This window comes from Salvelinus alpinus, chromosome 4 (genome assembly GCF_045679555.1).
Source record: "Salvelinus alpinus chromosome 4, SLU_Salpinus.1, whole genome shotgun sequence".
Classification (NCBI taxonomy): Eukaryota; Metazoa; Chordata; class Actinopteri; order Salmoniformes; family Salmonidae; genus Salvelinus; species Salvelinus alpinus.
In genome coordinates this window covers 45869890-45884461 of record NC_092089.1, presented here as the reverse complement: position 1 = coordinate 45884461, position 14572 = coordinate 45869890, and the positions used below count along the sequence as shown (strand labels likewise).

The window sequence follows — 14572 nt, the reverse complement described above, 5'->3', positions numbered from 1 at the left end:
GTCTAACAATTACACACAATTTGTTTTTTTATCAACAAAAAAAACTGGTGTAAAGAAATACATCATTTCATAAATAACAACTGAATATGTACTTGTAGAGATAACAGAAATCATTCAATCAAAATGTGAATTTCTCCCAGTGAATAAGAAAAAGACACGCAGCAGTGCTAGAGTTAACCCCCAAATGACATCACCGCTCACTCCCACCTCCCTCTCTTCCCTCTGTCACCAGAGGGTAGTAGTGAGGTCAAAATGGATCTGAGAAGTAGATACATCACTATTTTTAATAAAAAAACTATCCAATTAGATTGATTTAGCCTATCATTTCTAAACATGTGTGACAATCAGAGTTGTCTTAGTCCAAATACAAATGTTTCCTCTAGGCTTTCTGTCAAGTCTCTTCATTTACAGTGCCGTATTAGAGTATTGTATTCATGCTATGGCATTTAGCCTTACATATTACATTCAGTAGTCTAACAATTACACACAATTTGTTTTTTTATCAACAAAAAAAACTGGTGTAAAGAAATACATCATTTCATAAATAACAACTGAATATGTACTTGTAGAGATAACAGAAATCATTCAATCAAAATGTGAATTTCTCCCAGTGAATAAGAAAAAGACACGCAGCAGTGCTAGAGTTAACCCCCAAATGACATCACCGCTCACTCCCACCTCCCTCTCTTCCCTCCTCTCCATCCCTCCTCCCCTTTCTTCCCCTCTGCCCTCCCCCTGCATTAATTCCAGTATGAAAGGAGAGTATCTCACCAGCGGTCACACTCCAGGATGCAAGCAGCCTCACAGCAGATTCTGACCATCACACACAGGCTTGGAGAGAGAGAGAGAGAGAGAGAGAGAGAGAGAGAGAGAGAGAGAGAGAGAGAGAGAGAGAGAGAGAGAGAGAGAGAGAGAGAGAGAGAGAGAGAGAGAGAGAGAGAGAGAGAGAGAGAGAGAGAGAGAGAGAGAGAGAGAGAGAGAGAGAGAGAGAGAGAGAGAGAGAGAGAGAGAGAGAGAGAGAGAGAGAGAGAGAGAGAGAGAGAGAGAGAGAGAGAGAGAGAGAGAGAGAGAGAGAGAGAGAGAGAGAGAGAGAGAGAGAGAGAGAGAGAGAGAGAGAGAGCGAGAGAGAGAGCGAGAGAGAGAGAGAGAGAGAGAGAGAGAGAGAGAGAGAGAGAGAGAGAGAGAGAGAGAGAGAGAGAGAGAGCGAGCGAGCGAGAGAGAGAGAGAGAGAGAGAGAGAGAGAGAGAGAGAGAGAGAGAGAGAGAGAGAGAGAGAGAGAGAGAGAGAGACCGAATCAGCACCTCACACACATTGCCAGAACCATCTCGCTCCAGGGTAGGGAATACTTACTTTAAAAAATTTGAATTACTCAACCAGCATTACTATCTGTCCTCTCTCTCTGACATGGAGCTCCACCGCCTCCGACACCACCACAGCCACCGGACCGACGACAAGCTCCAGATGCTGAACCTCAACCAACGCCTGGAGACCTACCTGGGCCGAGTGAGGCTGCTGGAGGAGGAGAACAAGCTACTATGCCAGGAGATCCAGGCCCTGAGGGGCAGCGGCCAGGGGGGGCGGATGGGCCTGGAGGACAAGCTGAGCCTGGCCAGGCAAGAGGTAGAGGAAGCCTGGAGGAAGAAGGATCAGGTGGAGCTGGAGCTAGGGAGCCTGGGTGAAGAGCTCCAAGTCCTGGGGCTGCAGAGACAGTGGGAGGCAGACGCCCATGGGGAGGTGAAGAAGAAGCTGGCAGACAGCAGGAAGCAGATGGAGGAGGAGAGGAGGGCTCAGATCTGGTTAAGAGAGAAGGTGAGCCAGCTAGAGAAACAAATCCAGTTCCAGATACAAACCCACCAGGAAGATGTTGCCGGCTTCCAGGCTACACTAACCCATGTCAGACCTGCACTGCCACCCCCTCCACCCCAAACGGGAACCCAGCTGCCCAGCCTCCAGGAGCTGGGTGAGGAGTACTCCCAGATGGCTGTCAGGGCGTGGCATGAGGCAGCCATGGTGTTTCAGGGCCAGGTGGACAGCCTGGACGAGTCTCTAAACCAGGCCAGAACCCGGTTGGCTCAGGTGGGCCAGGAGAAGATTGAGAGCCAGCTGAAACTTCAGGCCCTGGAGAATGAGCTACAATCAGCCCAGGATAGAAGGCAGTGTCTGGAGAGGAGTGTGGCCAAACAAAGAGACAGGCAGAGGCAAGAGATACAAAACCTGCAGGTAAGAACAGTTAAAGTAGCCGACCCTGGTCTTTGGTGTGGGCGTATTTATGGGTGTGGGTTTATTCATGTCAATATCTCATAGGTAACTTTGTTAACAGTGTCATTTGCCAATTCAATCATAAAACAGTATCAATTAGATTATTTAGAACTTCTGTTCACCTGAACTGAGACTGAAGCCATAAAAGTGAGATTCCTAACCATACTATTAAATTCCATATCGAGTGAGGCTTTAATAATCATGCATTGTTTAAAACGTCTTGAGTGTGTTGTCTGAATGTGACTGCTGTCTGGGATTTAGGACCTTCTAATGATTTCAGTCCAAAGACAAATTACAATGTGCTTGTTGTGTATCTTGCCAGTTAATCAAGACAGCTAAAGCTGCTTCCAGTTGAGCAAACCAGAGCAAAACAAAACGTTTCAAATGTCAGTCATAGCAGAATGTTTTTCAAATGGACATGGCCGAAAATAAAAACAGGAACAATATGGTAATTTTATTAAAACAAGGTGTTTTTGTCCAAATGAGTCTGATGATATCTATGACGTAGAAACATACCAACACAGTATCTCTGAGAAGGCTTATATTGTGCTCCCTTTCATTTGAAATGCTAATGAAGGCTGGGGCTCTGGGAATTAGTTCCAGGTCATCATTTATCCAGAAAGGTCAAAAATCCACACTGGGGCCCAACCATAAGATGCAGGGAACACAACATTGAACATTCTATGTTCTATGCTGGGCATAAGCTCTTGCCATGTGACCAGGAACCATAATTCGGTGCCTTCAATACCTGTTCATGTGCTATGGTTGGATAACATCAATGCCATTTCCAATCAATTCTCTTCCCTTTTCCTGTTCCACAGGCCCATCTGGACGTGTTGGAGATGGAGAAGGGGGCGCTGGGAAATCAGATTGACACTCTCCTGACAGAAAGTAGGGGTCTGCTGCAGCTGAAGATGTCTCTAGGCATGGAGGTGGCCACATACAGGTACGGTACATGTCACAGTACATACAGGCGTATGAAAAAGTTTGGGCACCTCTCTGAGGCTGCATAATAATTGACTCTGTCGTCACAGAAAATGATCACAGTGGCATGCCATTCATTTTCTAATAAAAGCTGAGTACTGGGGTATTGTCCAGACAAAGACTTTTAGTGTAGCAATATTAAGTTGTATGAAATTAAATCAAATGTGAAAAATAGGCTATGCAAATATGTGGGCACCCTTGTCATTCTGTTGATTTGAATACCTGTAACTACTTAGCACTGATTAATTGGAACACACAATTGGTTTGGTGAGCTCATTAAGCCTTGAACTTCATAGACAAGTGCATCCAATCATGAGAAAAGGTATTTAAGGTGGCCAATTGCAAGTTGTTCTCTTTGACTCTCCTCTGAAGAGTGGCAACATGGGGGCCTCAAAACAACTCTCAAATGACCTGAAAACAAAGATTGTTCAACATTATGGTTTAGAGGAAAGCTACAAAAAGCTATCGCAGAGATTTAAGCTGTCAGTGTCCACTGTGAGGAACATAGTGAGGAAATGGAAGACCACAGGCACAGTTCTTGTTAAGGCCAGAAGTGGCAGGCCAAGTAAAATATCGGAGAGGCGAAGGATGGTGAGAACGGTCAAAAACAGCCGACAGACCACCTCCAAAGACCTACAACATCATCTTGCTGCAGATGGTGTCACTGTGCATCGTTCAACAATTCAGCGCACTTTGCACAAGGAGAAGCTGTATGGGAGAGTGATGCGGAAGAAGCCTTTTCTGCACACACGCCACAAACAGAGTCGCTTGAGGTATGCAAACGCACATTTGGACAAGCCAGCTTCATTTTGGAATAAGGTGCTGTGGATGAAACAAAGATTGAGTTATTTGGTCATAACAAGGGACGTTATGCATGGCGGCAAAAGAACACAGCGTTCCAAGAAAAACACTTGCTACCCACAGTCAAATTTGGTGGGGGTTCCATCATGCTGTGGGGCTGTGTGGCCAGTGCCGGTACTGGGAATCTTGTTAAAGTTGAGGGTCGCATGGATTCCACTCAATATCAGCAGATTCTTGGGAAGAATGTTGAAGAATCAGTCACAAAGTTGAAGTTACGCTGGCGCTGGATATTTCAACAAGACAACGACCCAAAACACTGCTCAAAATCTACCCGGGCATTTATGCAGAGTAACAAGTACAATGTTCTGGACTGGCCATCCCAGTCCCCAGACCTGAATATCATTGAGAATCTGTGGGATGATTTGAAGCGGGCTGTCCATGCTCGGCAACCATCAAACCTAACTGAACTGGAGATGTTTTGTAAGGAGGAATGGTCCAAAATACCTTCATCCAGAATCCAGACACTCATTAGAGGCTATGGGAAGCGTCTAGAGGCTGTTATTTTAGCAAAAGGAGGCTCTACTAAATATTGATGTGATTTTTCTATTAGGGTGCACCTGTCTAATTTTGTTTTGATGCATATTGCACATTTTCACATTGTCAGGGGTGCCCAAACTTTTTCATACGACTGTATATCAGAAGCTACAGTACCTCTCTCATCATATCTTTAGCACGAAACTATAGACATTTTGGGCCAAATGCTAAAGGGTAACTAGTAAATCATGCATTGATGTCAATTGGAGCTTTGCTTGAAAACATTACTTGTATATGGATCTCAAGTTGGACGTCAGTCTTAACTAACTTGTTTTCCTTGTATGTTTATCTTCACAACCAGTGATCGGATAGACCATGACAGATGAAAGTATGTTGATGGCCATCCATCCAGTTATTTTACTTATCAACTGTAGAGGGAAAGGAGACAAGGCGAGGAAGCCATGAAAGACTATTGGCACACAGCCAAAGGTGATAAGAGGTAGTGTCATTTTTTAATGTAAGCGAGGCGTGGGAAGGTTCAAATAAAGGTGTCACCTCAAGTTGGTTTGAACATGCTCTGATGAAGGCGGCAACAGCTGAAAAAGCGACACCAAGCCCACGTATGTTTGATGTCTGCAAAAAAGCCTGTCGATCAGAATATGCAAATTAAGGCAAATGTCGCAATCATCCCATCTTCACTACTATCTTCCTCTTCTTTTCCAATAGTTCTTTTCCAAACATGTTCTTTTTTTTTTTTACTTTTCTACCGATTTGTGAGAAAGCCATCATTATTAGCCCCATGTTATTAGCCCCATTTATCACATTCAAAGATGGCTTTTCAACTGGAAGTTCAGACTGAGCCCCATCACCCCTCCCCCTGTGAGAATGTGGAACAATATGTAGATGTCCAAGGCCTGTTGTCCAATAGGGCTCAGCCGTCTGGCCCAAAGGTCATCCCCTTGAAAAGGCCCGTCTCAGCTGTCTTGAGCAGGGTAACTTTATATGGGCCTTTCTCTTTCCCTTGATCTCTTCCCCCTCCATAGTGACCCCAAGGTATCAGCAGGGAATGACCAACGTATGAGCTATGGGAGTCTAGAGGAACAGGAACAAGAAGCAGGGGGAGAAGCAGAGAGCAGCAGAGAGCAAGTCTCAAAGAGATTTGTTAAATGCATCAAATTCATATTATCGGCACCTATACAGTACATCCCAACGCGCAATAGAACACATTGAGCAACACTTGGAATGTAATTCTGGGATCATATTGGGATATTCATGTGCACCAGTTTATAAGTATTTCTAAGTATTGTTTCATTAGAGATGCTGGTTTGAATGTGTGTTGGAATGGGCATGGTCCACATCTGTGAATACAAATGGTATTAGTTCTGCTTGGGCTAATCAGAATGTCAGGGTGTGCATGCCTGTATTTTAGGCTGTGAGTATGTGAGAGGGGGATTTGATGGCAGTGGTATGCACAGCAGATGGTTCGTCAATGACAATGTCGTCCCCACATTTCCATAACAACAGATCTCATGTTGGCAACAAAAGCCCTCCCACTTCGCTCCTCTCACCCCAGCCTATGACACATCATTTCAGAATACCCCCTAGTGTGGCCAAAGTAAAAATTATTTTGGTTATTCGTCACATTAGTATTCAAGCTGCTTCTAACCAGGACATAAGATTTTGTAGATAGTGTTGCAAAAAAATATATTACATCACTTTCCCTTTATGAATCCTTCTCTCGTTTGTCTGTGTCTGCTCTTTTCCTTCAGAGCTTTACTGGACAATGAAAGTCTGAAGGGGGATTTCTCTTCAACAAATCAGCTAAGGAGTACCTACATCTCTGGTAAAGGATCACTTCATACAGGAATCAACCTGCTAGATCAGTGACTGTGTTGTAGTACAACATGATATTGATAGGTGTCAAAGCCAACACCTACATGACATGTACTCCTGTTACTATATAATTTTACTGTAAACCAAAAGGCATCTTCCTCATACTTAAGGTGGGCAAGTCCTGACTCTGTATTGTACCGTGTATATATTCACATTAGACCAAAACAAGTGGGGGATGGGGTGGGTTGGTTAGGGGGCTGAGCTAGGCGCTTTGTGCTCTGTAACGCAAGCTACCTAGAGTCCCCAAAGGTCATTGAGCCATATGGCTTAGCTTTCCGGTAAGTCAGACTGGAGGGGAAGGAAGTCATGATCAATATCTCTCCATTACTGTCTAACCTCTGTTCAGGAGAACATGTATCCTAATATTGCCTTTGGGATGGGGTTTCGAGATCTCTGTCAACCTAAGATAAAACTGAAGACATTTTGGAATAGACAGAGATTGTAAGACAAAAAGCAATCAAAGCATTGGTGAATGTTTGCTGGTATTGTTAAGATTATTGTCAGTGTGGGGGTTCATTTCAACCTTATTGATGTCTATCTACGATAGTCCCTGGCCTGTGGCCTACCCAGTACCATTATGTATGGTGTACCTATTCAATAATCTTCCTATGTCATTCACAGATGGAGTGCCCAGCTCTCGAGGGGTTAAACAAAGCTTCCAGACACAGCTGGCTACCAGTCACATGATCAGGCCCATCTCTACCATCCATAGAGCAAGCCCACAATCCAATGTAACAATGATGTCCGCATCACCAATCTGGACTCAGAATCGGGTAACCCTGAACAAAACACCTGAGAGTTGTCGAAAGACAGAAGAAGAGCATATTGACTTTGGCGTAGGGTCCAACCACCAGGTAAGTTGTTCAACGCCTTACCCCAAAGTACCACAGGACGGAATTTCAGTCGACCACTTCAGACCCCAAGATATCCATAAAGAAGTCAACTATGCTGAGCCTCTCTCACCTCCCACTGAAGAGGCAGGAGCTGATGTTATATCTTTGCTTGGATCTGACTATAAGGAACAATACATGTGGGATATGGAAAAGGAGAAAGAGGATCAGAACATAGTCAGAACCTGGTTTGCTGAAGAGAAACCCGTTCTGGAATCTGCCATGAGTCACCAGGTTGAGACCTGCTTCAGTATGCCAACTGTGTTCAGCACTGATGCTCAAGAGCTCTACAGCCCTTCAGTGAGCTATGAGAGAGCAGGTTCGGTGACAGGGGCACATTCTGCTTTCTCAGCGAATTATGATAATGATGTACCTTTTGAAACGTCTTTTGAAAAAGAGGAACCTCTACTAGATATGCCTTACGGTCCCATGAATGCATCGGAGGAAAGAGATCTTGAAACAGCAAAGAAAGATGCTGAATGGGCGGGAAATGAAGGCTTGGAATCTGAAACTAAATCAGTGCTAGAACAAGCATTTGAGTATGGGGCGGGGAAAAGTTACAACAAGCCAATAGAGTTCAACCAAGAGGACAGTATGTCATATGAATCTACTCAAGCCTCCCACGGTTACAACAAGCCAATAGAGTTCAACCAAGAGGACAATATGTCATATGAATCTACTCAAGCCTTCAACGGTTTAGAAGAGGCATTTTGCCATGTTAAAAGACTGGAGGAAGATGTTATTAATCTCCCAAACGAGGATGAAAATGATATGTCTAACAAACATGAGGAGCAATTGGAAGATGAATGGCACGCCTATGGGTATGGTAAGGATGATTGTGAAAGATCGGGAGGATTCAATAAGGAAAATGACATGACAGAAAGAATCGATAAGTTCAACCAAGAGGAAATTATCTCATATGAATCTGCTCAAGCTTCTCACTGGTCAGAAGAGGTATTTCACCATGTTGAAAGAGTGGAGGAAGGTGACATACATTTCACAAAAGGGGATGATGAAAATGATATGTCTAACAGACGTGAGGAACAACATGCACTGAACCCCAATGGGGATGTAAAGGATGAATGGGATAGAGTGGGAGGTTACAATGAAGAGAATAGAATTGGAGAAAGAATGGATGATTGGAAAGAAGGAAAGGATCATGTGAAAGAGGAAGAGACGTGGAATAACAGAGAAACCCAACCCAATCGGTCTGATCAAGAGTATATACCTTCAAATGTAGAGAAACTGAATCAATTTGAGCAAGAGCAAATACCTTCAGGCAGAGAGAAACTGAATATATCCGACAATGACAAAGAGGATCACGATGAGGCAAACTACTGTCAAAATAATTCTGTTTTATGGAGGGCTGAGCTAGAAGGCGACAGCTATGCTCAGGACAACACACTAGCCGATACACACCCCCTGATCCGTTACAAGAGTGACGAGACGGATGTCAACACTCAGGCTTCACACATGGGCGAAAGTGACTCCAGTGATGGTGAAGAGGACAGGGAGGTTTGCCAGACAGGAACAGACACCTGTGGCGAAGGCAAGTCCAAACAGTTTGACACCATGGAGTATCTGTATGAAGAGTCAGAAGGAGACGTCATAGATCAGGAAAGTAACATGGGCTCCACTCACCAAGAGGACATGGATGCTAGCCAAACAAAGGAGCATGCTACACAGGAGAACGATGAGGAGAATGCTGTAGATCAGTTGATTCAGGAGGCAGAAGAGGAGCAATCTTATGAGGAACTTACAGAACCTGGAGAGTACTCCATGGTGTGCTCTGATGAGGACTATAATGAAGAAAGAATTGATAGATTGGTGGAGCAAGAGCTAGAGAATTTATCTATATCCAGTTACAGTGAACACTTTAATGGGCAGATGATTGAGAGCGAGTCAGTACTGAGTCTTCAAATTGAGTCTCACACTGAACTTGCCCAGACACAAGACATATTATACAGTGAGGAGGTAGAGCAGATACACTCAGAGAGACTGAATCAATCTGAGCAAGAGCATATACCATCAGGCGGAGAGAAACTGAATCAAACCGATTCAGAGCATATACCTTCAAACAGAGAGAAACTGAATGTATATGTGCAAGAACACATTCCATCAGACGGAGAGAAACTGAATCAATCTGAACAAGAGAATATACCTTCAGGCGGAGAGAAACTGAATCAATCCGAGCCAGAGTATATAATTTCAGGTGGGGAGAAACTAGATATATGTGAGCAAGAACATATACCCTCAGACAGAGAAATTTATCAATTCGAGCCAGAGCATATAACTTCAAACGGAGAGAAACTGAATCAATCTGAGCAAGAAAATATACCTTTAGGTGGAGAGAAACTGAATCAAACCGATTCAGAGCATATACCTTCAAACAGAGAGAAACTGAATGTATATGTGCAAGAACACATTCCATCAGACGGAGAGAAACTGAATCAATCTGAACAAGAGAATATACCTTCAGGAGGAGAGAAACTGAATCAATCTGAGCAAGAGAATATACCTTCAGGAGGAGAGAAACTGAATCAATCTGAGCAAGAGAATATACCCTCAGGCGGAGAGAAACTGAATCAATCCGAGGCAGAGGATATAACTTCAGGCGGAGAGACACTGGATATATGTGAGCAAGAACATATACCCTCAGACAGAGAGAAAATGTATCAATTCGAGCCAGAGCATATACCTTCAAACGGAGAGAAACTGAATCAATCTGAGCAAGAAAATATACCTTTAGGTGGAGAGAGAATTAATCAATCTGAACAAGAGTATATAATTTCAAGCGAAGAGAAACTGAATCAATCCGAGCAAGAAAATGTACCTTCAGGCGAAGAGAAACGGAATCAATCTGAACAAGAAAATGTTCCTTCAAGCGAAGAGAAACTGAATCAATCCGAGCCAGAGTATATAATTTCAGGTGGGGAGAAACTAGATATATGTGAGCAAGAACATATACCCTCAGACAGAGAAAAAATGTATCAATTCGAGCCAGAGCATATAACTTCAAACGGAGAGAAACTGAATCAATCTGAGCAAGAAAATATACCTTTAGGTGGAGAGAAAATTAATCAATCTGAACAACAGTATATAATTTCAGGTGGAGAGAAACTGAACGTAAATGCACAAGAACACATACCAACAGACGGAGAGAAAATGAATCAATCCAAGTCAGAGTATATACCTTCAGGCGGAGAGAAACTGAATCAATCCGAGCAAGAGAATATACCCTCAGGCGGAGAGAAACTGAATCAATCCGAGCAAGAGAATATACCCTCAGGCGGAGAGAAACTGAATCAATCTGAGCAAGAGAATATACCCTCAGGCAGAGAGAAACTGAATCAATCCGAGCAAGAGAATATACCCTCAGGCGGAGAGAAACTGAATCAATCCGAGCAAGAGAATATACCCTCAGGCGGAGAGAAACTGAATCAATCTGAGCAAGAGAATATACCCTCAGGCAGAGAGAAACTGAATCAATCCGAGCAAGAGAATATACCCTCAGGCGGAGAGAAACTGAATCAATCCGAGCAAGAGAATATACCCTCAGGCGGAGAGAAACTGAATCAATCCGAGCAAGAGAATATACCCTCAGGCGGAGAGAAACTGAATCAATCCGAGCAAGAGAATATACCCTCAGGCGGAGAGAAACTGAATCAATCCGAGCAAGAGAATATACCCTCAGGCGGAGAGAAACTGAATCAATCCGAGCAAGAGAATATACCCTCAGGCGGAGAGAAACTGAATCAATCCGAGCAAGAGAATATACCCTCAGGCGGAGAGAAACTGAATCAATCCGAGCAAGAGAATATACCCTCAGGCGGAGAGACACTGGATATATGTGAGCAAGAACATATACCCTCAGACAGAGAGAAAATGAATCCATCCGAGCCCGAGTATACACCTTCAGGCGGAGAGAAACTGAATCAGTATGAGCAACAGAATATACCTTTAGGCAGCGAGAAACTGAATCAATACGAGCCAGAGTATATAACTTCAGGCGAATACAAACTGAATCTATATGAGCAAGAACATATACCCTCAGACAGAGAGAAAATGAATCAATCCGATCCCAAGTATATACCTTCAGGCGGAGAGAAACTGAATCAGTCTGAGCAAGAGCATATACCTTCAGGCGGAGAAAAACTGAATCAGTCTGAGCAAGAGCATATACCTTCAGGCGGAGAGAAACTGAATCAGTCTGAGCAAGAGTGTATTTCCTCAGAGGTTATGTATTCGGTGCACTCTAGGATTCTAATGACATCTGAACACACATCTCTTAGAGAAAGTTCAGGAGAAATATCCAAAGAAGAATATTTGGCTCAAGGTAAGGTATTCAGTGGGGGACTGGGAACTGAAGCTGTACCAGACAAAATAGAAGGACAGGATGACCAGAACCTTTCTATGCTGACTCATGCAGACTTCACTGAAAGCCATTCTATCTACAGCAGTTTAAACAGCAGGCCTGAGAGTCAAACCAACATGAACAACTTGGATATAGAAGAGTCCAACAGCACAGATGATGAGTCGCCAAATGCAAGCCAGTATTTGCAACCTGTCACCAAAGCAAATCTAACTGCAGATCAGGAAGACTTGTTAGATGTGGCGGTCTCTCACTATGAGGATTGCAATCCTCTTATTGAACATTCTGCAGAGGAGGTCACTAGCTATCAGGCAAGTAATGAATGTCTTCAGACAGATGAATGGGAAGTCTTAGAAAGTCCAAACAAACACCTAGAATCTGGAGATCCTTTTGCAGGTCACAAGAGAGACTCCGAGAGATCATCCAAAACTGACAGCGAAGGCCGGGACCTCCACAGCTTCCTCAGCTCTGGTGTACACAACAACTTCTGGGGTTCCAATCTGGAGACAGGAGCCCCCTATCAACTGGATGAGCCATATGACCATGTGACCGAGCTACCCAATCAGAACCTAGCCTTGGCTAACAACCTAACCTGGGTGGATTTGGAGAATCCACAGGGAACTAATTGGAACACAAAGATGGACAGTGACACACCTAAAGCATCCACCCTTGAAGAAGAGGACAAACAGATGCCCTCACAGGTGAAGCAGCTGGTTTGTAGAGATGTGGTAGAGGGTGTGAATGTTACTTCTGAAGGTTCTGAAGATGAGGGAGACTCCTGGTCATCTGGGGAAGAATAGGAACAATTTCAGCATGGTTTCTATAAGGAGTAAAGTAGAAGTAACAAGTGTTACTGAGAGTGTAAAACTATTTACATTTTACAGGCTTTTGAATTTGAGCATTGATTCACATTGATCCTCACAGTGGAAAGTAAATGAAAAGATAATTTCATCCAAACATGAATGTACTATGTCACAGAATGTCATGACAATTCAGTGCTCTACGGGATCCTTGGGATGTCCCTAACCTAAACCCTAACTATAACCGTAATCCTTACCTACACAATTTAAAATGTCAACTTCAATGGGGTAGGGACATCCCAAGGATGCGAGATAGCACAGACCGTCAAATATTTATGCTGTTTTCAAAAACCAAAGTTGTGCTTTGGTGCCACCCTGCTGACACTAACCACCAGTGTACCTACTCCATTTCAAGACATTGAGGGCCATTTCTTGTAAGTTTTACAAATTGATGTTTGAATAGCATATTTTTTTTTTTGCCACCCCCCCTTTGAAGAACAAAAGTAACTTAATTAAAAACCAAAGAAAGGACATTTGAAAGTCAAAGCATTCTGAAGTGCCATTAATTGATAGTTGATTTGATTGCACCGATTGAAGGAAATCAATTCGAGCAAAAGTGAGAACCAAGGTATTTCACTGCACAAGACCTTGTTTTTTCTAGTAGCAACTTTTATCTTAACATCTTAAGTCCATTTGATAAGGACTCCAGTTGATATATACAGTGCCTTCAGAAAGTATTCATACCCCTTGACTTACTCCATTGAATAGTGTTATTTATGATTATAATTTGATATTTCAACTCACACACTACAAGCAGCAAATCAAAATGTATTAGTCACCTGCGCCGAATACAACAGGTGGTAGACCTTACAGTGAAATGCTTACTTACGAGCCCTAACCGACAGTGCCTGTTTAAAAAAATACGGATAAGAATAAGAGATAAAAGTAACAAGTAATTAAAGAGGAGCAGTAAAAAATATCAATATATACAAGGGGGTGCCGGTACAGAGGCAATGTGCGGGGGCACCGGTTAGTTTAGGTAGTATGTACATGTAGGTAGAGTTAATTAAAGTGACTATGCATAGATGACAACAGAGAGTGGCAGTGGTGTGGAGAGGAGGGGGGGGGGGGCAATGTGAATAGTCTGGGTAGCCATTTGTCTGGATGTTCAGCAGTGCATGGTTTGAAATCCTAGAAGAACAGTTTGCCTTCATTTTATTAAAGCGTTTCACAATACAGTGTCACAACGTATAACTAACATACAATGAAACAACATGGTACCATATTAGTTATGCTTTGTTCACGATTACGGCAAAATAAACTTGTGTTGTTTTTTGGCTAGTGTTCTCTCTGTAGAAATGCACAAAAAAAACATACATGGAAAAATAAAACAAATTGACAAATATGTTTTATAATTTTATTTTTGCTTAAGAACTGTGTATGACTTATTTCATGATGCATGTTTGATATTACTCTACATTGAAATATTTACAAAAAGCTTTTGAAAATTGAAGGGAGAAAAACAGAAATATAAACAAATAAACACACTACGGTCCATTTTATTGTTTTATTTAACTAGACAAGTCAGTTAAGAAACGATCAGTTATTCTACAATGACGGTCTATTATCCAGTAGTCTCTTCTGATAGAGGAAAGACCAGCGCACAACGGGTTCTGAGAATAATTATCCAGTGTCTGTTGAAATCTGGATGAAGCTCAGAGGAAAGTATACCCTTAGACCAGGCCAAGAAAACAGCTGGCTTCTCCCTCAGCATCTATCCGTTTCCTCTGTGTATTACATTAAAGTGAGTGAGACCCAGGGGCGGTGTGGGAGGTGAGATTTGGCACCATCCCAGCTTTACTGACCTCAAAAGCAGGCTAGCTAACAAAGCTGCACTGGGCCCTCCATAACAAACAACCATCCCATGGGAAGACCGAGGGATAAAATAGGCAACAAGGAACAATGGATGACCTCACCTCCTCCTCTTCCCGCCTCCTTTCCCCCTTTTTTGTCATTCATGAGTCAGTTTTCAGAACAAT

At 43.0% G+C, this 14572-nt stretch overlaps 1 protein-coding gene across 1 annotated transcript; it reads left to right on the top strand.

The window, feature by feature from the left end:
- Nucleotides 1-1217: 1217 nt before the first annotated feature.
- Nucleotides 1218-12664, top strand: LOC139573714 (nestin-like). The gene is made up of 4 exons (XM_071397493.1): nucleotides 1218-2220; nucleotides 3081-3205; nucleotides 6348-6421; nucleotides 7093-12664. Exons 1-4 carry the CDS (start codon nucleotides 1405-1407, stop codon nucleotides 12531-12533), a joined length of 6456 nt encoding a protein of 2151 aa, XP_071253594.1. The 5' UTR covers nucleotides 1218-1404; the 3' UTR covers nucleotides 12534-12664.
- Nucleotides 12665-14572: the final 1908 nt, after the last annotated feature.